Genomic DNA, 24,715 nt, shown 5'->3' with positions numbered 1-24,715 from the left:
ACATCTTTGCCCGGCCTGGATCTGGACCAGGGTGATCCCTGGCTCGGTGGCCATAGTCCCTCTGACCTTGGGCCAGAGGTCTGACCTTGAGCCAGATGGTGGTCCAGTCTGTCTGAACTGGGGTGGCTGCGACAATTACAACTACGTCAGCTTCCTCACCCACTTCCCAGGGCTGGTTGGGAATCCCAAGAGCCCTTTGTAAACTCTTCTAGATGATGCAGGTTCCAAGTGGTGTTTTGATGATCTCTTTGGGTGTGTGCTCACTCATGCAAGCAGAATTAACGTAAGCAGAGTGTATGCGTGCAGGGCCGGGGACGGGGGGAGGGAGTGTATGTAGAGGGCAGGGTGGTTAAGAGCACGAGCCTTAGAAACAGACGGCACCTTACCACTTGCCAGCTATGTGACTTGGGCTTGAGATTCTGCAGTAGTTATTACACTACTGGGACTACACTTTTTCAGAGCGACCCATTAGAAGCTACCAAACTCCACTATCCTCATTCTGGTCTTTAACGAGCAGGGGGACGACAATTTACAGTTTTTCCAGACCCGCACTTAGTTTCCACGGTCACCTCCGTCTGCCGGACACGCTATGGATGTTGCTGTCCCGGCAGGCCCCCCTCCACCAGTGTGGGATGGGGAACACCAAGCCACGTCCCTTTCCCGGGATGGGCACGGCATGGAACCCCAAGCCCTTCGCTAGCCCCGGCTGGGTGTCGTGTTCTTTGCTCGCCGCAGGCGTAAAGCGGGAAGAGAAAAATGTGTGGTGATGAGCGCCTGGGAAGAGGGATGAGGCACATTAGGTTTCAAGACTGGGGGACTTTGAGACAGTGGCGATCCTGTCTGTGGTTCCTCTGATAGGGAGGTGGAAGGACTTCCATCTAAAGACCCCGGCGACCTCCTCTCCCAGCTTCACACAGGAAGCACGCTTACGGGAGGGGGTCTTCACGGGGGAACTACTCCCTGAGTTGCTGCCCGTCGGAAGCCAGCAGGACAGAGAACTGTGGACGGGACCTGCACACCAAGGCCACGGACACTGCTCTCCCCCTCAAAACGGACTCAGCGGGAGCCTCCTACAAAGGCTAACACCGTAAAAGGGGCTTGTAGCACGGGCAACTCGCCCTTTCTTCACCATCTGATTTGCCCCTTCACCACTAGTGGATAGATGGCTCAGTGACATTTTGATTCTGTTCCTCTTCCGTGCCAAGGCGCCCTAACCCTGCACTCGTGTGGGCCGGTGTGAGCCGTTTCCCAGTGAGAGAACACCCGATCTCGCAGGTACAGATCTCTGCACGTGGAGCGACCAAGGCAATGGCAGCGCAGCCGAGAACATCAGGGCGACAGTCCAGACGAGGGAGAAGGGCTGGGACAGAGAGGCATCGCTAGAATCTCAACCAGTCAAGGCCCGGGGAGCTGGAATCTCCCAGCATCTGAGTGAAAGGAGTGCAGGGAAGTATTTTCACCTGAAGGGCTCTGTGCATCCAGACCTGACCTCACACTCAGGCACCCCTGCTGCTGCCCAGTTGTATCCGGGCAAGAGGCCTGTTCTTGTGGGAGCAAGAGGCTGCAGAGCCTCTCTCTACAAGCGCTCGGCCCCCTTCCCAGTAACGGGGGAAGCCCACCGGTCCTCTCAGGGCTGGCGGGTGGATGCCAGCGGATGGGTGTTGTGTGCCACAAGCAATGTTTAAGCAGAGACGGTGGAAGGCAGGCTCCTCCCCGCACGCCCTGGAGAGTAGTGTGATTTTAAAGCAATGAAAGCCGGCTTCTGTGGGAGACGTTCCATACAACGTGCTGGTGATATCCTTCCGTTTTTTTGGTCATTTTTATTTTTTTCTTTAAAGTCCATTGATCGTCACAAAAACCCAGGAAATGCAACTAAGGAGAAAACAAATGTCCAACCGAGATCTAAGAACCCAGAGCTACGGAGGAGACGTGGCACTGGCCTGCTGGGTGTGCGGGAGGGGGCGGGAGGGGCGGTCCCCGTGGGGCAGCCAGCCAAGGGGGACGCAGGAGGGAGAGGAGGCTGCCGGCCAGGCGGGCGGTTATGTTAACCGCTGCACGATGACGGCGTTGAGCAGGTTGGCTTCCTTCAGGGTCTGGCTCTCGTCAGCCAGCTCTTTGTTCGGGAAGGTAGTCATGAGGACAAAGCTGGTGGCAGCCATGGCCGGTCGGGCATCCACGATGAAGAGTCGGATGTCGCTGATCCTGGTAGAGCAGGGGGGGTGAGTGGGGAGGGGGGTGAGCAGGGCCGGCCTCTGCCGTCCATAGCCCCCGGGCTTCCTTCTCCACAGGGCAGCCAAAGCACTCACTTGGAAGCACATCAGATCACGGCACTCCCTCGCCTAAAACCCTTCACGACTGCTCCCAGTTTCCGTGGGATAAACACCACCTCCTTACTGTGATCCCAAGCCCTACCTAATTTGACCCCCATGCTCCTTCCCCTTGCTATGTCCCGCCTTCTAGATTTTCCTCATGCTGTGCTTCCTGCCAACGTTGGGGTCCCTCTGGGCTCCTCTGCCTGATTCCTGTCCTGTAATCCTAATCAAACCTTTTTAGAACTTAGCCCATGTGACCCCCTGTCAGCACTCAAGGATTGTCAAGCCGTTCCCTGGGCCCCACACGTGCTTCTGGTTTAGTTGGCCTATGCCTAATGAAATATGGATACTGCTATCCTAGAAAAAGGCGTTTGCCAAATACCTAGAATACTGGTTTAACAGTCCTCCCCTGCTAATCTCTGCAATCTCTCCATGCCTCAGTTTCCCCATCTTTCAAATGGGGTTGGCAGTTTGCTTTGATCCAGCCCAGATGATCTGAAATAGTAGAGCAGGTATTCTAGAATTTTCGAAGGGCAGATCTAGAAGAGACTTACACAGCCCAGTGGTTTTCAGAGATCCCCTGGGGGGAGGGACACCCAATTGGAGGGGAGGCTGGTGCTGTGTCCCCTCCTCCTCTCCATTAACCACAGCAGTTCAGATTTTATTGTTCTGCACTTGGGCTCTGCCATGAAATTTCCTGTGAACACATACTGTGGGGGCTAAAAAAGACCCTGAGAAGTCCAGTCCCCTAACTTTATAGGCAGGAAGTGAGCAGTTGCTGGCCGCACTTAACAGAAGAGTGGGGACTAGAACCCCAGGCTTCAGACCTTCCCATCCCGCTGCCCCCTTCGGGGACCACACGGAGCGCCCGCTGGCGTTTAGGGGGCCCTCCCCAAGCAAGCGAGGCCAGACGGCGCAAGGCACCTGTGGCTGTGGTTAAACTTCTGCACCAGCCTCCCGCCGTCAGCGAGCCGTATCTGGATGTTTGTGGTGGGCTGGGACTCGTCGATTGAGACGGAAGAGCTGGCTTTGGCTTCGTTCTCTGCCTGTTGGGCTGGAGAGCTGGTATTCAGCACCTGGGGGGCCGTGCTGAGGAGAGAGAAGCCTGTCAGGCCGCACATAGCAACAAGGCCCCTGCAGGAGGGCAATCCCGCCTTGGAGTCAGCCTGAGCACGCGCTGTGTCCGGGACTCTGCTCGCTGCTGTGGCTACAAGGAGTGACTCAGACAAGCCCTGCCTTCGCGGAACCTACAGGCCTGGCAGAAGGCACTCAGGCCCCAAGCTGCGGCTAGCTTCCAAACTCCTGAGTAACCCGGGGCAAGTGACTCACCCCTTCTGCTTTGGTGCCCTCACCCGGACAAAGGCCCGAAGGGACGAAAGCAGTATGCATGACAGCCTGTGGCGGGACCAGATCAGGATGGGTTTTAGCCTCAACGAGAGAGGCCAAGGGTACTCCAGGTCCGTAGCGGAGGCAGGCCTGACAGCCGGGCAGGTGACTGCCGGGATGCAGGGACCAGTCCAGACTCCTTCCCGGTCACGGAATTGTCAGGCCTGTACCCCCCAGTGCAGCCTTATTCGTGTGCACATTCATCCTCCTGTGTCAACTACCAGAAGGGGACAGAGAGTTCCCACAGGTCAACTCAAGCACCCCGCACCACAGGGATTATTTGCACAGTATCAACAGGACACGGCATCTGCTACCGATCTTCGATCAAGTGGACCGGCGTCCGAATGCTCCCACTAGTCAGGCGGCGCTGGGCAAGTTACTCGAGCTCCCTTAGTTTCAACAAGGGTAGTAATGAAGCTCTTTAACAAAGGTTAAGGCTACCTGACCTGCCTTGCTCAGCTTTTGTGAGGGATGAAGGAGAGAAATACACACAGCGCTGACACACAAAATGTACACAGAACTCCCGATTCTCGACTTCTGGAGGCTTCGCCCCTCTCCTGTAAACACCTGTGAGTCCCCCTCCCAGCCTTTCCCTGAGCAGCTGCCCTCACCTAGACCCCTGCAGAGAAGAGAGGCCAGGAGGTGGCAGCTTGCCTGTTTCCCCCAAGCTTCGGATTACATCAGTTCCTACACCTCTCCCTCTCCCCTGGATCTTTACAAGCTAAAAATGGTACTCCTAATAAAGCCATCGGAAAGTGCTTTCCCAAATGTGTTTCCTGAGACCCTAATCCCCTGAGAGATCCCCAGGAAGGCTGTGGAAATGCCACACATCAAACCGGCAGCACCAGAGGCCACTTGCATATTACAGGTCTTGAGAGGCTGTGCGGTTAAGGCAAACTCATTTGACCACCTTGTCCTTTTTTCAAGCTACACTTGTTAAACCTCCTGCATATAGAGTATGTCCTGGAACTCAGTTTGTGAAACACTGCCCTAGAGCATATAACTAGCAGAGAAGAACGGAAAAGTGAACTGTTTTCTGTGACTGTTAAAAAATGAGGGCTCAGAGAATCACAAAGCAGAGCTCAGGGGATAGCCCAGCTATGAGAGGAGCTGCTCCTTTCTATGCATCAGCCTCTCGGCAGGTGGGACCCAAATGTAGGCCAACGCATGCAGACATCACACCATCACAGACTTCAAGAGATGCTCAGAAGACAGTGGAGAGTTCAATATTACACCCGTAAATGCCTAAGACTGACTCTGTTCATTAGTTTTATGGGCATGAGGTCAACTCTCTAATTAGACTATAGACAGCCTGTCTCTCAACTGTTCAAGTAACAATTCCAAGGACGGAACAGGTATTCCGTGAAGCTACTGCCTGCCAGAAAGGGAACTCTCACATCTTCAGTCAGGCTTGCAATGAGAAAGAAGCGAGATGGCCCAGAGAACCAGTTTCACCTAGGGTGGGGGCAGAAGGGAACCAGGAATGACGTTGACTGCTCACGCGCTGTCTAGGGGCGGGGGGAGGGGAATTGATGTCCACAGCCTCCCGGACTCGTCACAACTGTCCTTTGAGATGGGTGCTGTTTCCATCCTATAGACAGGAAAACAGAAGCATATGCTGTAGAGCAGTTTTTCAATTGTTAAAAATTCATGTAATGAATGAGCTTTTTCCCTGTACGTTCCTGTGTGTTCCTCCAGCCAGGACTTTGTCAAGTGTCAAACTCTAGGGTTTATTTTAGGAAACTAATATATTAAAACTGCCTTCTCAAACTCCTCCCCGGCTCCCAGAGAGTCTGATACCCTCCTCTCCTACAAGCTGCCTGATGCTCAGCAAGTTAGTGAACATCTGGGCTTCTCAATTTCCTTTTCTGTAACAGGCAATACTATCCCTACACCTCCGCACCTTTTAGGGCAGGCAGTCCACTAAATGGCAGCCAGCACTACTAAGGAGAGTCACTGTGCTGCTGGAGCCATCGGGTCCCAGCTCTAGCACTGAACTAAACAACAGAGGCGGCTGTGGCCAAGTCACTCAACTTCCCAGGGCTTCACTGTGTGCACGTGCTACGCGAGGAACTGTTCTGCCGTGGGGGTTAGCTGACATACCGTGTGCAGGCTGGACACAGACCAGACACTCAGCAAGTCCCCCACACAAGGAGGCAGCTGAGGTTTTGGCTCTCTTCCCAGCACAGCCTCTCACACGGAGCTGGTGCTCATCACCTGAGGGTCAAGGAAAGCCCGATGTGCACACTTGGCCGTGTTGCTTCTGTTTCTCTTGCACACCCTGTGAATCCGGTGAGCTGGGGAAGTGTGAGGGACACGCTGTATGTTTATGATGCACTCATCACCGAGCTGGGCCCTGTGCTGAGTATTTCACATGTAGTAGTTCATTTAATTCTCACAATGGCGGGTGAGGAAGGGATTCATCATCCCTGCTTTATAGATGAGGGAACTGAGGCATAATGGAATTAAGCTACGTGCCCAAGATCCCGGTGTTGATTTGACGCGAAGCCAGGATCCAATCCAAGCTGCCTGGCTCTTGTCATACTTTCCCTCCAGGCCTTGGAGTCAGGCAGACCTAGACCTGGATTTCAGGAACACTGTCCCAAGACACAGTTTGCACGTCAATAAAAAGGGAGTTAAATGAAATTTCCCTTGGTTGGGATAACAGCTAAAAATAATGCACCGTACCCAGCAGGTACTAGAGGCACAAATGCCTACGTGGCTGTGTAAGAACATCCAGGATGCAATGCAGCGCGGTAGGGAAGAGCAGAGACTGGAGGGAACCATCTCTGCACTGACCAGTAGTGTGACCTGGATGTGATCTGACCTCTTCAAGGCTCAGAGTCCTTATTTCCTCCCCTTATTTGGGGGTGAAAACAGGATTAAAGGTGATAACACACGTGAAATGCTTACACAGTGCTTAGCTAACAGCAGAAAAAACACTCTGTAACTACTGTTTCCTATCATTCTTCAAGGTCCTGCCCTACTTCTATTTGTCTAAATTCTGGACCCGATGCTAGTGCCTGTCCAAGGGCTGTAACTGGAAATCCCCTACAGGCCACTCCCAACCTACGCTGCCCTCAAGGACTGGAGCAGGAGGAACCGCAACACCGGATCTTACGGCTCTCACACTCGGACAGCGGTAGGTCCAAATTGCTCTCATCACGTAGGACAGCCACATGCAGTTGCCCAAAGGAGCTCAGCCCTGGGTCTGGCGCTTCCTGAGCCCTGCGCACACTCGAACCACTCCTTTCCAGGGGTGGCCACGCCATCGGCAGCAGTGAAGGCACCTCCCCCGGGGACGGAACGGTCCGATCAGACATCTACAGGAAGTTTCCTTACTGTCTCCCTGCAGACACCATACAGCTCACAGGGAAACAGCCTCCCCCAGATGGAGAGCCTTGGATCACCGACTGCTCATTTCCTTTGTGGCTGGGAATTAACTGGGCACGAAGGTACTTTGTTGTCACCATTACGTGCTGACACTTTGTCATCTCTTTACAAAAATGACCACTGCAGAAAGCACGGTGAGTAGCCGAGACTCAACATGAGTAGCAGCAACCGCACACCCCCGGGGCACTCTGGGCGTCTGCTACTCATAACTGAATAAACGCAGCCTTTCTGGACCTTCAGATTAGGTCCCATCCAGACAAACAACTGTAAAACCTAAAACAACAAAGTTTAATACAACTGTAAGAGTTTTCTCAAATTTTTGAACTGAGAACAATTTATACATTCAGCTAATTAGAGGAAAAAAACCCCAGGACTGACTAATTCTTGAGGCAAACCTGAGAACATTTTCTTAAACTTCTGGCTCTTGATCGTTTTAGTCGACAAGATGACAGTGGAAAACGTTGCAAAATTTATGGGAAAAACTAAAAAAGCTATCCATCTGGTTTAGATTGAAAAGCTAAAACCTCATCTCACTTAGCTATATGAAACTTGTCTTTTGCTCACTTTTCATAGAAAGCCAGCACTGAAATAAAATGAAAATGGAACTGGCAAAGAATATTTATTTAGCTGACAAAACCAAACTGTGTCAACCCTGATTATCAAGATCTGTTTCAACTTGTTGGGTGCATCCTCCACACTAATAAAGTTATTTATTTCCCATCCTGCTAAAATAGACTTCCTTAAATATATTTTAATTTTTTGAGATGTGGAGTCTTGCACAAATCCTATAGACTTCCCAGGAGTAGCATTTCCCATTAGTATCATGAAACCAACCAAGCCCAAGCTACACGGTATTCTGAGTTCTGAGCCAGGAGAGCAATTTGACACCATCTTAAAAATATGAAGACCTTTCAAGACAGCAATATTACTTCTAGCCCCAAATTAAGGGGTATACAAAGATTTAATTAGAGACACTCACCGCAATGTTCTTAAAACTGGCAGCTGTCTAAATGGTTAAAGCAGGGACTAATTAAACTATAGCACATACATAAGGTAGGAAATTATGTGAGCATGACAAATAATATTGCAGAAATACAATTACTGACATAGAATGACAGCCATAATACTTTCATTAGGCAAACAGCAAATGATAAAACAGCATGTTTATAAGACTAGAAGGATACTAACCGGGTATGTCTGGGTGTTAGGTTTAGGTTTTTTCTTAATCTGTACTTTCTATTATTTAAAAAAAAACAAACACATTTTGTTTTAATAACAAAAAAAAAAAAAGAAAGAAAGAAAAAAGAAAAAAGAAATTACCTATTGCTCTACAAAGTTGAGCACAGATGGCAGGGAAGCCAGACAGGGCCAATCTGAGAACAGCTGTCCCGCACTAACCGACTGGCGCAATGTGGGGGATGAAATGAGAACAGGGTGAACTTTCTATCCTGGTTATGGTAAATCAGTCTACTAGAGACCATTCTAATGTCCTGAGCCATTATCTTTGCTCTTGATAAGGCACGAATGGCCGACGGGGAGTCTCCTAGAGTCCCCACCAAAAGCTCAAAGGGCAGAGCTACTGGCAGACCACACTCCAATCTCTGCCGACAGGGATGAGGGGAGACGGGCAGTGCCTAGCTCAAGAGCTGCCAGATCAGGCTCAGGGAGGGTGCTTGCTGTGCAGGTGTGGGAAGGAATGCCAATCACAAGGCCTCGGTTCCAGTCCTGGCTCCACCACATACCAGCTATATATATACCCAAGGATAACCCTTAGGGTCCAAGAACCTCAGCTTTCCTTCTGTAAAGTAACGAATGTACTTGCAGGGAGGGTCACTATTCCCTGCATGCATCTTCTGCACACAGTTCTCTCTGGAGAATACTGACCAAGTGAGCCATCACACAGAGACGAGTGGGCTTCTGAGAGAAGGAAGCCTGCTTCTGGGTGGGCCAAGGTCTGGTGGGAGAACTCTGCCTATTAGAGGCAACAGTGACTTCAACCGATCAGATCCCATCAGGAGTCTAAATGGAAGATGGAGACAGTGGCAGAGGACACAGGGCAGAAAAAGGCATAGGAGGTGACAGTGAGTGTCATGCAGGGCCAAAGTAGTAGAGATAAGAGCTGCAGTAATGGTGGAGAGCAGCTGGCACAGGGCAACGATGTCCCCGAGCTTCCCTGGATCCTGAACAATGCTGCCGCAAGGCTCCAAGACTGGCTGGGCAGAAGAGTCAGAGATTTCTTATCCCTCCGCATCCCCATTTCAGGTGACTCCTGAGAACACATGTGTCTGTCCTGGCCTTAAGCTACAAAGGAGATCACTGCTGCCATGAACGTGCTAGATTACGGGGTCAAAACAGCAACGTGTTACCCTTTGTGCTCACACTGACTGTGCACTGTGGGGCAGTGCTCTGCGCTCCTCACAATGATTAAGGAGTAAGGACCCTCAGTTCCATTTTACGCTTGAGCAAACTGAGGCTATGTAGTCCAAGGTCATATGGCTAGAAAACGAAGAGATTTTAAACTCAGGTCGTTTAACGCCAAAATCCACGTTCTCCACACTTTTCCGCTCCTAAAGATAAAATCCGCAGTGCTCGGAAACGGCAAAGAGCTACGTGCATGGTGATGGTACCCAGGGTCTGGGGGGCCTGGCGCAGTGACCGGCACGTCCCACTTCCACCTGTGCTGCTCTTACCTGCCCAGTTTCTGACCCTCGCCAGTGAAGGCTTTGAAGGCTCCCTTGGGCTTCACAAAGTCCTCATCCCGATGGTCCTCCATGTCCAAATTCACCTGCCCGCCATGAGCTAACCTCCGCAGCTCTGCTGGCACCTCCCTGCAACAGAAAAGGCAATGCTGGGTCCACACGGAGCGGCACGGGAACAGCAGTGATGGGTGCGAGGGGAGGAGAAACGTTGTAGTTCCAAATGTGAAAATCACTGGGTCTCCCCAGGGTGCGGCTACTTTAGTGGCGATGGTCTGCCTCCTGCTGGTTTCTCACCTGCTCAAAGTCATGGCTGAGACCTCTATCTTATCTGGTCACTTGGTCCTGCCCCAGGCCCAAAAGGGAATAACAGACACACAAGGTTTTAGATCTGTGAATCTGTTAAATTCACTTAAAATTTTTACTTTTTAAAAATTTTTTAAATTTCTTAAATGTCTGTGTATTTTTGAGAGAGAGAGAGAGAGAGAGAGAGAGAGAGAGAGAGAGCGAGTGCGCGAGCAAGCGAGAGCATGAGCAGAGGAGGGGCAGAGAGAGAGGAGGAAAGAGGATCCAAAGTAGGCTCTGCGCTGACAGAAGCGAGCCTGATGTGGGACTCGAACTTATGAACCATAAGATCATGACCTGAGCCAAAGATGGATGCTTAACTGACTGATCCAACCAGTCATCCCCAAATTTACTTCTTTATAAAAAAAATTTTTTTTTAGGTTTTTATTTTTGATAGAGACAGAGCACAAGTGGCAGAGGGGCAGAGAGAGAGGGAGACGCAGAATCCTAAGCAGGCTCCAGGCTCTGAGCTGTCAATGCAGAGCCAGATGCAGGGCTCGAACTCACAAACTGTGATATCATGACCTGAACCGAAGTCAGACGCCCAACCAACTGAACCACCCAGGTGTCCCCCAAATTTACTTCTTAAATCAGCCTCTTCATTCTTATCTGCCATTCTACTCACTAACATGGAACCCAGAGGAGGGCTCTTCTGCTCACCCTCTGCGGATAGACTCCAGAAACTGGGCATTGGACGGGTCTTGGTAGCTTCTGAGTTCACCATTGTCCAGGCTGAACCCACTCTTCCAGAGCTTCAACACTACGTGAACCTGTGACAATAGGAGGTAAGCAGTCCATACATTATCAGGAAGCTGGCAAGCACATCAATGTGTGCAGTAGTAACACCAATCTGTGTTAGCAGGTTTTTACCATTTTACTGTGTCATTATCCAAACACAGAAAGACAACATCACACACACACACATACACACACACGCGTGCGCGCATGCACAAGGAAATCAATCAACAACCAAGTATTAACTTAAAGTAAGAAGGTGATACGGCAACAGGTTAAGAGCATGGGTTCTGATTTAAGCAGACCTGGGTGTGTATCTTGATTTTGCACTCACCACCTAAGTGGCTCTGAGCAAGTGACTAAATCAAATCTGTGGCTTATCTGTAGGGTTGCCAGTGTGCCTGGCATGTAGCTCGTGCTCAACTAAACTGCCATGGCAAATTTACTCATGGGATTACTTTGCAGTCATTAAAATGATTATCTACAATTTGTGTTAACTCCCTAGACATTTTCACAGAAAACGGTCTAGGTTACAAACCAAAATATTAGCAGCTGCCTCAGGTGGATACAATTTCAATTTTCTTGACTTCATTTTGGAATAAACCCAAAATGATTAAAAACAAATATATTATAAAAACTAATGGTCCCAAGGCCAAACATCTATTTATGGCATAATATTAAATTTAAAAACCTCACAATTATCTATATAGTCTGAGACACTGATAGGAGAGGGACCCTATGCACAGGAAAAAAAGGGTTGGACAATAGTAAATTTTTTCAAAGTTGTGCTTTGGGTGGACTGAAGCTCTTTTTTTTTTTGTTTATTAAGAACATTTTTCTTTTAATGTTCATTTATTTTTGGGAGAGAGAGAGAGACAGAGCATGAGCAGGGGAGAGGCAGAGAAAAAGGGAGACACAGAATCCGAAGCAGGCTCCAGGCTCCGAGCTGTCAGCACAGAGCCCGACGTGGGGCTCGAACTCACAAACAACGAGATCATGACCTGAGCCGAAGTCAGACGCTCAACCGACAGAGCCACCCAGGCACCCCTGAAGACTAAGTTCTTTAGCCATGTCCGCACCACCAGAAAACCTCAGAATCATGATCCCTCCGCCCAACATTCATGGAATGCTCAGAAAACTCCTTCGTTTGCCCATCCCCTCTGCTCACTCCTTCTCTCGGGTGCCCCTGCACAGCCAGATGAGAGCTGACTTTTGTTGTCAAGTAAGCCTCTCCACTCCTGGCCCACAGTGATGGCACTGCCTCTTCCTTTCCAGAGGCTGCTGGTTCACACATAACATGTGACCAATCCCTTCTGAAAACTGGCAGAACAGGCTCTGAGCTCCCCTAAGGAAGGTAGATGCGCACTCACATCCTGGCCGGAATGCCGCCTCCTTTCTCCCGCCACATAGGCAGACTCTTCCTCTGGTGCTGCCCCAAGGCGATAGCCACCCCCTGCAAAAGGCTGTAAAAGACAGTTCATAAACACTTGAGGTGTGGGGCCCTCAGATACAATGATCTTACCTACTAGGTGCACCTTCTCTGGTACTGAACTCACAGCTACAGGGCCAAGCAGTATGGTAGATGAATTAAGTGGCCAGGAATGGTGAGAACTGGAAGGGAGGGGGGAGGGGCTGCTTGGCTAAAGGGAACAGTTGCTACTAAGCTCTACTTAATCATGGCCACGTAGGAATCTGGGTGCAAGATAATAGCAAAGACCTTCTGATGTTCCCAAAGAAGACAGAAATCTAGAATTTATAAGTAACACATCAATTCAATTCAATACTAATTCAATTAAAACAAAATAAAGCAAAATACTAAATAAGTCAAGTTGGTTTAGGCCAAATAAAACATGTCTGCAGGACCTGTTCCAGCCCACAGGCCACAGGCTTGAAAGTTGCCCCCCATCTTGATCTCATGTTACAAGGTGAGAGAAAGTGCACCGCTCTTCTGGATACCAGAGCAAGTGAGCAATAAAAAAAAAAAAAAAGACGAAACAAAAACAAATTCAGTCACTACTGGGGTGAGGAAGGGCTCCTCCCAGTCTCCAGAACCAGAGTCCTGTGGACACAGACAATGATCCCCTGTGCTCACTCTCGGTTTACTGGTTTCTCCGGGACTCTTGGTCACTCGTTCCACAGCCACAGCTCCATGCTCCTTGGCACCTTTAAAGAGATCATCCACCAGCTCGTTGGGACTTTTCTTCCTGGGAGGGCCAACAATCTGCTGTCCACTTCTTTCTGAGCCCCCAGCATAAAACCTGTGCAGAAAATACATGTCTAACACTAAACGCACTTGGAAAACATGAATAGAGCACATGCCAGGCTCCGGGCTGGGTGCTAGGCACACTGAGGCAATAATGGGTGCAACGCCCATCTTCAAGGAATTTACCGTCTAGTTGGGGAAACATGTAAGCAGGCAGGCAGGCATAATGCAGTGTGAACAGCAATGGAGGTCAGTAAGGGATGCTCTGGAGCACTGAGCTATGGAGGACAATCAAGGCTTCCTAGAAGAATGTCTTCTGGGCTGAATCTTGAGGATGAGGACGAGGACAAGTTTATCAGGTGAAGAAACCAGGGAAGGGCATTCCAGGCATGCATGACAGCATGCCAGCTCCAGAAAGAGTCCCAGCTGGGAATTATTCGTCCAGGGGCCGGCACCTTTCTAGGAGATAGCAACTGTGGTCACAGTCAGAAGCAGCTACCACTAACAGCTCTGGGTTAATAGTGGCAGTGGCGTCGTTAGTACAAGCAGCCAGGCTCCAGTGTCGGCCCTGCTGCTGAGTGACCCAGGGCAAGCCAGTGCATGGCCCTGCATGTCATTTTCCGTATCTTTGAAATAGGAGGGAAGGACCACATGCCCTACCTACCTGCTCCTTAAGTCAGGGCCATGAGGTTCAAATCAGCGGATGTATGCAAAAGAATAAGCAGAGTAATGCACACATGTAAGGTGGTGTGATACAGCACCGAGAGCTCACCCGAGCCTCGCCTCACCTCGCTATTCTTGTGACGTACACCGGGGGCAATGAGAAGAGGGCACTGAAGAAGGTCAGGGAAAGCTAAATGCCAGCCCCAAGATACCCACACCAGGCTCTGCAATGGGCCAAGCACAGCTTGAGATGGAGTTAGCAGTTTTTACGCCGGTTCTGAAAACCAGTACTCACGTAGCCTGGCTCATCACTCCTATTCACTGCCAGGTCAACAGCACGTCGCTAAATGGGGACATTGAGAACCTACAAAATTAGTCTCAGCCTTCTATTTCCTGACATTCCCCACTGAATGCAAGGCAAGCCACAGGCCTTGACAAGGATGACAGCACCAATGTCATCAGGTCTGAAATGCTGAGGGGCCGAGGAGGTAATCAGGATGTGAAATAAAGGAAGGTCATCACCTGGAGGATGTGACAGGACAGGAAAAGGAGGCAGCGGCCATTTAGGAGTTGGGCATTCACATACTTGATGGCATTGCCTTTCACTCAAGGAGTGTAAAACTCTGAACCTTGAATGTATCTAAAAAGAAGGCTGTGAGGCAGTGTAAAGGTCACTATATGGATGAAACAGAGAATAGAACACATGTAATTTCTCAGCCCACTTCCCAAAGAGTGACCATGATGAGATAATTACATTTCTATAATGGTTACTGTAATGTTCCTTAGGAATGTCTGACAGACCGAGGCAAGGCCCATGGGGAACTAAAACCTGTGAAATGAGGCTGCAGATGAAGTTCTGCTCGGTGGTCTTTACCATAGAATCTCAAAGCCTTGGCTTGTGAACTGAGAGCGTGTAATCAAGTGCTTAAAAATATTCACTCCCTTGTCCCTTTCATGTCTAGAAACTCCACTAAGAAAAATAATCTGAAATGCAGTCAAAGATTAATACACAGAGATGTTCAAAGCACTGATATTTAGTGGTAAAAAAACTGTAAGCAACTTAAATATTGGACAACCCATTTGATGAGTTACTATAGTTGCTGAAAACACTAACGAAGAATCTTAATGGCACGGAGAAGTACTGAATATATAGCCTTAATCCAATAAAACCAAGACACAAAATTACCTGACCAACACCATGTAAAATACAAAACAAAGCACAGTTATATACAGAACACTGAACAGACCTATGCCAAAATGTTAACTCCAATTACCAAAAGGTGGATGAGTGTTATATTTTTTTCAGTACACTATTCTGTTTCTTCTACAATGGGCATTATTTTTACTATAACATTCATAATGGTTAAAAACAGACTGTGTGTGTGTGTGTGTGTGTGTGTGTGTGTGTGTGTGTGTTGGAGAAAAAACACATTGATAAGCTTTTACTCTGCTCATTACGCGATATACTGCCTTTTTAATTAAGAAAAAGCTAGAAAAATATACACCCAAAATGTTGATACCTGGTTAGCACTAGGTTGCAGTATAAAGAACAACTTTTTTCCTCTTTATCAGTTTGTTTCCCTTCCCTTAATACTCAACAAATATATATTAATAATTAAAAATAGAAAAACAAACCCAAACATCCCAAAAGAAAAAAAATAGTGACGGGGAAAGGGATCACTTCTAAGCTACAGGGAGTGGGAGACTGTTTCTAGGATATAACCCACCTAGACTAGCCCACAGTAGTAATGGCTAATGAGAACTGAGCACATTATCCTTTTGGGTCCTTCTAGATGATTTACACATTATCATGAACTTTCCTGTGGACTGTGCCCCCTAACAAAGACTCACCTCTGGCCCTCCTCTTCCTCCTCCTCTTCGTCTTGGTCATGAATGAGGTCTCTGAAGGATGTCACCCTATTATCACTGGAGACACAGAAAGGAGCAAAATGACCTCAGGGAGAACTAAAAGTAACTCCCGTTATCAGCTGCTAAGGAGTTGAAAACATAGGGATTAGATATTTTTGGTGGGGCAGAAGAGGATCTATGTGAAAGAGGGTTAGCCTTTCTAAGTCTAAATGCAAAATAACGTGGCGTTTACTTCTTCAAAGTCCACAGGACTACTAATAAATTAAAAAGGGCTATCATGAAATAAAATGGAGTCCCAATTTAAGCTCTCCTAGGGGGAGGAGAGGGCAACAGTTTGGGGTGTGTCCTAATTTAAAAACTTACTATTTTCATCATTTAATTTTTATTTATTTATTTTACAGATTTTTATTTTTTTCAATTTTTTTTTTTTTTTAACGTTTATTTGAGACAGAAAGAGAGCATGAACAGGGGAGGGGCAGAGAGAGAGGGAGACACAGAATCCGAAACGGGCTCCAGGCTCTGAGCTGTCAGCACAGAGCCCGATGCGGGGCTTGAACCCACGGAACATGAGATCATGACCTGAGCCGAAGTTGGACACTTAACCGACCAAGCCACCCAGGCGCCCCAGATTTTTATTTTTTTAAAAGTAATCTCATACCCAATGAGGGTCTTGAACTTACAATCCTGAGATCAAGAGTCACAGGCTCCACCAACTGAGCCAGCCAGGCAGCCCTCATCATTTAATTTTTAAATACTGAGGGATGCTTATGTGTTAGGCACTGAACTGGATACTAGGTCTATAAAGATGATCAGACCTAGTTTTTTTGTTTTTTTTGTTTTTTTTAACTTTATTTCTTTATTTTGAGAGAGAGTGTATATACACCCCGGGGAGGGACAGAGAGGGGGAGAGAGACTCCCAAGCAGGCTCTGTGCTGTCAGTGCACAGCCTGATGTGGGTCTCAAAGTCCTGAACCGTGAGGTCATGACCTGAGCCGAAATGAACAGTCAAACGCTCAACCACTGAGCCACCCAGGCGCCCCAAAAGTTCTTATTTTTGAGTTGCTTATAGGCTCATTGTGGTCCCTGGGCCAGGAAACCCTCTGCTAAATGGGGGCTGGGGCACATGGGATGTGTGGGTACAGAACGTCCTATCCCTCATGGGGTGGGGATGGGGGAACATCAAGACAAGTTTCCCAGCAAAATGGACATTTGGACTGAGTGCTGAAGAATGAGGACTGTCAGGTGGATAAAAGGCAGGGGCCGGTGGGAGAAGGGGGGCAGCAGCGCACTGCAAGAAAGAGGTATATGCACACACACAGAGTAACACATTCGAGGAAGGGTAAGCTATCAACAAATGAAAAGGAAATGAATATGTGGGTGGAGGCCTCTGCTTCTGCTGTAGGCTAGTCAAGAAAGAGTCTTTATTGGTGTTTAGGAAAAAAGCAGGGCTGTGTGTGGGGTTGGAGAGGGTACACTAAAAACGGGCGTGAGAAGGGTCACCTTCCTCTTCTGACATTGTTTTACACTGCCACTTTTTTCCTAGCTTAGACTGTCCTCAAGGAACTTAGTTTTTCAAGGAGGAGGCATTTGATAAAAACACTTTTGGTATTTCTTAGAGTAAGAAGGTAACGTCTCTATAAGAAGAAGGGGAATACAGGTCTAGTGAGGCTAGACCAAGAAGCCTCGAGGAGTTATTTTCTAGAGAAAAGCTACAGATCAGTCTTGCAGGTTTATACCAAAGAGATAATCAGAGGACAGAACAAGGCTTTGAAGTTGCATCAACTAGAAATGAGAGAACAAAGACCAATTAATGTAGCAAATACACTCCCTGCTTGAGTTAGCTGAGGCAATCTCCCGGGCATTCCTGGATGCTCTCTACGACATGGTTCAAAAGGATCCAAGTGACAGATGTGCACCAGTGCCCCAAAAGGCTAATTCCACTCATTAACCTTCCCAGGGGGAGTCTTCCACAGATGCTCGGCCTAGTATCCGTGGGGAAAAAAGCCCCCCCCCCACCCCATTGTTAACACCTTCAAATACACACACGTACACATGCTTGAGCAAACCACTTGCTCTGCCTACAGGTTTTTCTCCAAAAGTTCTTACATCTGGACTCTGACACAGACTCTGGTGTCCACATACCCGGTTCTGATCCCAACTGAGCCTCCCACCCTGGGATCCTGGGCATGCTAGCGAAGCGCTCTAAGTTTTCCCATTCCCAAGTGAAAATGGGGACAATCACAGCACCGACCCCATGGTGCAGCACATTTCAAGTGCTGTGCTCGAGCAGTGGTTCTCCCAGTGCCGGTCCTTAGACCGAGCGCACGAGCATTACTGGGGAGACTGTTAGAAATGCCAATCCCCAGGCCTGCCTTAGAGCTCCTGAGTCAGAAACTCGGGGAAGAGTGCCTGGCACCCTGCGTCTGAAGCGCTCTCCAATTCTGCCGCACACGCTCAGATCTGAGAGCCGCTCTGGAGTAGCGCTCGGAGAGTTGCCTTATAGCATGAACGTCAAGGGGACACCAGCAATTTTAGAACACTTTGTTCTGTGTCCTCCACAAAGTGGCAAAATGTTTCAGAAATTTCAGTACCCAGACTCTATCTCCCAGGTACCCTGGCACCCTGAAGTGCCACAAAAGTCCTTTGTCAGATCTGTTTTCCACAGTGATGGAAATGCTGTACCTGTGCTGTCTAGTATGGAAGTCACAGTCATATGTGACCTATGGAATATTTGAAATGTGATTAGCATAAATAACTGAATGTTCGTTTTATTTAATTTTAAATAATCTAAACAGCCACATGAGGCTATTGGCTTCCACACTGGATAGTAGTTTTAGAGAATCAGAAAATGGCAGCCCCAGACATCCTCAGAAAGCATAGTTTAGTTGGAGAAAAGAAGAAGAAAAGGAAGAAACTCACCGCTACCTCTTGCTGCGCTAGGTACAGGGGTGGGAGGAGCTGGACAGGGAGTAGCGTGTGGCAGAAGCAGCTCCGGATTTACACAGACTTGGCCTTGGATCTGCCATACCAGCAGCTGGGAGTTACTCAATCTCTGTAAGACCCAGCACCCTGACCTGTGAACTGACAAGCACCCTACCTACTTCTAAAGAGTATCTGGCAGAGCCAGACGGATGGTGGGTGCTCCTGAAATCCCAGTTCTCCCACTTCCAGGAGCTTATAATTTACTGAGGGACAAAAAATTAAATATCAGGAGAAGAGTTCAAGACAGCCCACGAGTGATGTCACCGAGTAGTATGTGGATATGGGTCAAAGTGAACAAATCATAGGTGGCCTGGATTCCTGAGGAACGGGACGGGACTATGGCACGTTGCCCACGGGCTGGGGATGATGCTCTCGACAGAGAAGGCGGGCACAGAGCTAAGCCTAGAAGGACCCACGGGGTTTGGACAGGTAGAATGCAAGACAGCAGGTACATCCAGTCAGGTGAGAGGCTCAAACAGAAGCAGGAGAACCAAAAAGGAGGTCAAATTAAGACACCAAAGAGATCGGTTTGGTTGGAATAAGGATGTGAGAAACGAGGGTAAGACTAGGAAGGTAGGCTCAGGGCTCGCTCGGGAGGACGCTGCATGTCCACGAAGGGAACGCTGGAAACAGAAACAGACCTGCATTTAAATCCTTGTTTTACTCGCTGTGCATCTTGGGAAGATGCCCAGCTTTAGTATTTTCATCTGTAAAATGGCTACAGGGACAATACCCACACACAGGGTTGTAGTGAGGACTAAAGAGATGTACATGTAAAGGCTTAACCCAGGGCACGGCACCTGGCAAGTGCTCAATAAATGACAGCTGTTACTATCGAGGAGTTTAGACTATCTCGCGGCAGTGTTAACCTCTTATGTCCCATAGACCTTGGAAAATCTGTTAAAAGCTACGGATATCCTTGCCAGAAAAGACACACACGCAATTTAGCCGGTGGTTTCAGGTAATTTATAAACCTTCTCACATCCATTGCAGACTTATCCTGGGGGTTCAGGGCCTCCACATTAAGAACCCCCTTCTAGAATCAGAGCAGGACCTCGCTAATTGAGTGTGGCTCCAAGGAATGGTGAGGACACGAAAGAGTACTTGAGGAGGACGGTGGGGGGTGGGGTGGAGTGGGGCGAGCCGGGGGCAGGCTAAGTGTCCTGCAACAGGTCAGTTGGGGTGGGGGCGGAGTCAGGTCCACACAGAACTCCTCTGAGGTGCTATTGTAAAGCATGGCTTCTCCTGAGAGTGCACTCAGTGCTTTCCTTCCAGACAAGGACAATGACATCAAACCATGCCCTTCCTCTCTCTTTTTTTTTGCCTTCCCCGAAGCAACAAAACAAGGCATCCAGGCCCGCACGTGCCTCGGTCTTAACATTAAACTCTATTTCCTCGATTGTTTTACTAGTAGGTCTACTTTTCAGTCTACGAATTTGTTGTGGAAAGAGCCAGGGAACACACAAAAAAGAATGAGGAAGACAAAAATGGATGCTGATAATAAAAACATGACAATAGCAGCAGCTAATATGTATTATGTTCGAAGTGCTTCGTAAGTTATGAATTCATTTAATCTCCCACGTGGTAGACACTGCTATTGTTCCCATTTGATAGGTGAGGAAAAGCGAGGGATTGAGATGCTCAGTAAACCGTTCAAGGTCTCAAAGCTCCCAGGTAGCAGAGCTGGGACTGGAATGCAGGCAGTCAGGCTCACAGGCCTATGCTCTGATGAACCACGGTCTTGACAGGACTTTGGGGCTACTAGAGGAGAGAGATGTGAACATCTCACCAGAGGCCCCTCTGTATGTCTGACACGCTGATGTCCCACCAGTAACCTGGGGGGCCTGTAAAAGACTCATACCCAGGAAATCAGCCATCTTCCTAACAAGCACGTTCCAGGCAGTAATGTCCAGATGAGCCATCACCCATACCTTACAGGTCAGCCCCTGTGAATAATTAAAAGATCAACTGCCTACTACTACCTCTTTTCTCTGGACGTGGGAGGGAGGGAAACAAGTTAAGGAAGCACAAAATCTGGTCTGGGATTAGAGTTCCTTCTTCAGAGGGAAGAAATGTAGTTTAAAGCTTGGATGCCTTTAGAGAGAAACAAAATTTACCATTTCACTGTCAAAGAAACACTCCATCTGTATTCTGGGGCTGATTTAAAAAAAAAAAAACACACAAATTTTCCTGGTGAAAACATATACCAGAGAGTAAAGACAAATCAGGCTAGAGCAGAGAGGGGAGCTGTGGTTCAGACACCTTTGTAGTAAGAGGCCCTGCCTGTCTCCTGGAGGATCAGCACTGTCTTACTCTGCAGATCATAGCAGTGGTCCGCCATGGGAACCCTGCAGCCAGGTGTCTGGGATAGGGGATGCAAACGGGATCATGAAGGTCAACTCTGGTTCACCGAATAAGGTCTCCCTCATCAATCTGGGGAAGAGTGGGCAACACAGGTTTATTTTCTCTAAGACTTCTTAATAGGGTAATGAAAATTACCTACCAAAAATATCAAAAGAGCCCTTCTAAAGTTATCTAATCTTTTCCATCTACAGCACCCCAGAGAGGAAGTCCTTTGCTTTCTACTTAAAAACTTTCAGAGGGGGTGCCTGGGTGGCTCAGTCGGTTAAGTGTCCAACTTTGGCTCAGGTCACGATCTCCCCACTTGTGGGTTCGAGCTTCACGTTGGGCTCTGTGCTGACAGCTCAGGCAGCCTGCCTTAGATTGTGTGTCTCCCTCTCTTTCTGTCCCCTCCCCCACTCACTCTCCCTCGCTCTCTCAAAAAGAAATAAGCATTTAAAAAAACTTCCAGAGATGGAGAGTCACTCCTCACATTCATAAATACAACTCTCAAACATCTTCAGAGTAGGTTCCATGGATTCCCCCAGGCCTGGACCATAAACCACACTCCACCTAAGTGTGTTGTCCACCTCTCTACAGGAAAGGAGCAAATCTTATGAGGTACTAATTCCCACCAGTTAGTCTAACTTTCTCACTGCAATCTACTGGCTCATATCTCCAGGCCTGAACCTTCCATCAAGCCAGGAAATTGCTCCTCACTGTTGGAAGCACACCCGTGTAGCAGTAATTGAAGTTGGCCCTTACCTGGGGGCTGTGCCTCTGGACACTGAACTGGGGGTTGCCTGCGAAATGGTCACAATGTCTTCGTCCCCTCCATCCTCATAAAAGCTTGCTAGGGCGATCTGAAACAGAGAGGTAGTAACCTGGGTTCTTAAACAGGCCTTCGTCTGACATATTTCCTTTGAGTGCAAAAAAGCAAAGTCACGAAGGTATGGCCCACACTTACGAGATGGTCTGTATCTGGGGACCATGGAAAATGAGATCAAAAGGTAGCAGCCCGGGGCACCTGGGCGGCTCACTTCAGCTCAGGTCGTGATCTTGCTGTCATGAATTCAAACTCCACATAGGGCTCACTGCTGTCAGTGCAGAGCCAGCTTCAGATCCTCTGTCCCCTCTCTCTCTCTCTGCCCCTCCCCAGCTTGTGCCCTCTCAAAAATAAATGAACATTAAAAAAAAAAAAAAGTAGCAGCCCAACTATTTCTCCTCATATCACCTGAAACAAATTCCATATCCTAAGGGGAATAGAAGGCAAGAAGGAAGGCCGGGATGGAGACACTCCTCATTCTCACATTACCAGGAAAGGTGGTCCAGTGAAAGCAGCGTACATTTATTGAGCATTTATTTATGTGCCACATCGTTCTGAGCATTAACTCTACATGTGTTAACTTATTTAATCCTCAAAGAACTCTATGTAATTATTATCATTGTCTCATTTTATAGTGGATACGGAGACACTGAGAAAAATATTGCCCAAAGTTAAACAGTGCGTAAGGAGTGGAGCCAGGTTCCAAGCCAGGCAGTCTGCTCAGGCCCCTACTCTCAGCTTTTACGGGACAACCAGGAGTCAGGAACGGTGAGGTCAGTCCAGATGGCTATTATTCCTTTCCCACTGAGGCCCAGTTTCCTCATCTATCCAACAGGGACACCTGGCCCACCAACCCTGCACGATGAATGAGAGGACCCATTAGCGTTTATGCATAGGCACGTCTTAGCTCTATACATACAGAAGGTCTACGGGAGTCTTTTGGCCATTTGCGAGTGTTTCTCTCGCTGACTCAATGGTGAAGTATTTAATCACTCTGTACAAAGATACGAGCACCTAGGTCTATGCAGATGAAAGAGGCGTGGATGGGGCACCTGGGTGGCGCAGTCGGTTAAGCGTCCGACTTCAGCCAGGTCACGATCTCGCGGTCCGTGAGTTCGAGCCCCGCGTCAGGCTCTGGGCTGATGGCTCAGAGCCTGGAGCCTGTTTCCGATTCTGTGTCTCCCTCTCTCTCTCTGCCCCTCCCCCGTTCATGCTCTGTCTCTCTCTGTCCCAAAAATAAATAAAAAACTTTGAAAAAAAAATTAAAAAAAAAAAAAAAAAAGAAAGAGGCGTGGTTCCTGTCCTCAAGATCACCAGCCTTATAGGAAGCAGTATGCTGTCATAGGACACGCACTGAACTGGTATGGGGGGGGTGGAGGGGGGCCTACATTCAAGTCCTGGCCCTGCCAGGCAAGTCATGTCGCACGTGGGAGCCTCATATTCCCTACCTGTAGTGTGAGGAGACGCACTGAATGACCCGACAAGTGTGTGACGTTAGTCTAGGCTTTCCAGGCTGCCTTGCACAGGAACTTCACACTGTGTGTGTGTGTGTGTGTGTGTGTGTGTGTGTGTGCGCGCGCGCGCTTCCACATGCGCGCATACAGGCGCGATGCTGTACCTAACTCTTTTACTTTGGGGAAGCAATTTAAATGGGTGAAGTCAGCCCCAATTCAGATCCCAACCTCACTACTTACTGGCTGTGGACCTCGGGCATGTCACTTGCCCTCTGAGCCTCCCATTCCTCATCTATACAACGGAGCTGGTTAGTCTTCTTTACCTCAATGTTGCTAGGATTAAACACATCATCACATGTAAAGTGCCTGGCCCTTGGTGGTTCAGAGCTTGGGCTCTGGAATCGGACTGAACTGAGTTCTAATACTATTGTTCCCACCTGGTAACTAGCGAGGCCTCACGCAAGTCACTTAACCTCCCTAATCCTCAGCTGCAAAATGCAAAGATTAAATAACTTCCGGCACGGAAAGCAGTTAGAAAAGCACCTGGCTCCACCGTAAGGATTCAAGAAATCACTAATCATCATCACCTACCTAAGACGCAGGCTGGCCAATGCCATTTACGCCATTCTTTCTGTAATTAATTGCCGAGCGTCTACGATGAGCCAGGACCTGTGCTCGGCACTGGGGATTCAACAGTTTACAAAAAACCCTCCCTCGTGTAGCTCATCTTCATGACTTAGCTAACAAGCATTTAATGAATACTTAATACGTGCCAACGAACTAGACGATAAACTCGAGACTCCCACTGTACAGATGAGCTAAGACAGACACTGACACAGGCCCCAAGCTGGCGCCACCACCTCGGAGGCAGTTTCTCCCAGCAATTAGGTAGGAGGGGGCGTGCGCCAACCGCGGGGCTGCGCTTCTCCCTCCACCGGCTGCCGGGGCGGCGGAAATGGAGATGAACGACCCCCTCGGCCTCACCGCAGCTCCCCCCAGGACCCGGTCCTTCCCACCGGCCAGGCCCTCAGCCGAGCCTCGGCGCGGCCGCCACGCCCCCAGCTCCCTTCTCCACGCGGGTCGCGGCAGCGCCCCAAGTCTCGCTGACCCCGCCAGCGGGCGAGGCAGAGGGGGGTGCCGAGGGCCCGCAGAGCAGGGCCGGGGCTGGCCCGCCTTTTCCCACGCCCAGGCCGAGCCGGCGACGCGTGGCAAGCGGCCCCCGGACCCCGAGGCCTGGGTCGGGCCGCAGCCCGGCGGGATGACTGTGCGCTTCGGCCACCGCCGGCTTGGTGTGCCAGACGCCCGCGTCCCGCAGCCCCCCCGCCGGCCCAACGCACCCGGCCCCGCGCCGCTACCTGCAGGTCCCAGCCGGCCGATTCGAGGAAGAAGCGGGCCCGGTCCTCCTCGGCCCCAGTCACCGCCACGAACTCCCTCAGCGCGTCCTGCCGCTCCGCCGCCATCTTTGCTCTGTGCGCCGCCCGAAGCGCTCCGCCCGCCGCCGCACAGCCTCA

The 24,715-nt window shown here is 49.3% G+C and overlaps 1 protein-coding gene across 1 annotated transcript; it reads right to left on the bottom strand.

Annotated features, from left to right (window-relative positions):
- Positions 1 to 1,800: 1,800 nt before the first annotated feature.
- NSFL1C (NSFL1 cofactor) lies at positions 1,801 to 24,715 on the bottom strand. Its single transcript, XM_058685133.1, has 9 exons — positions 24,560 to 24,715; positions 21,690 to 21,787; positions 15,585 to 15,659; positions 12,960 to 13,125; positions 12,238 to 12,330; positions 10,793 to 10,902; positions 9,782 to 9,919; positions 3,237 to 3,401; positions 1,801 to 2,202 (listed from the first exon to the last, which is right to left on the bottom strand). Exons 1-9 carry the CDS (start codon positions 24,662 to 24,664, stop codon positions 2,040 to 2,042), a joined length of 1,113 nt encoding a protein of 370 aa, XP_058541116.1. The 5' UTR covers positions 24,665 to 24,715; the 3' UTR covers positions 1,801 to 2,039.

This window comes from Neofelis nebulosa, chromosome 9 (assembly GCF_028018385.1).
Source record: "Neofelis nebulosa isolate mNeoNeb1 chromosome 9, mNeoNeb1.pri, whole genome shotgun sequence".
NCBI classification, from domain to species: Eukaryota; Metazoa; Chordata; class Mammalia; order Carnivora; family Felidae; genus Neofelis; species Neofelis nebulosa.
The sequence above is the reverse complement of the archived record's forward strand: the minus strand, read 5'-3'. Positions and strand labels throughout refer to the sequence as shown.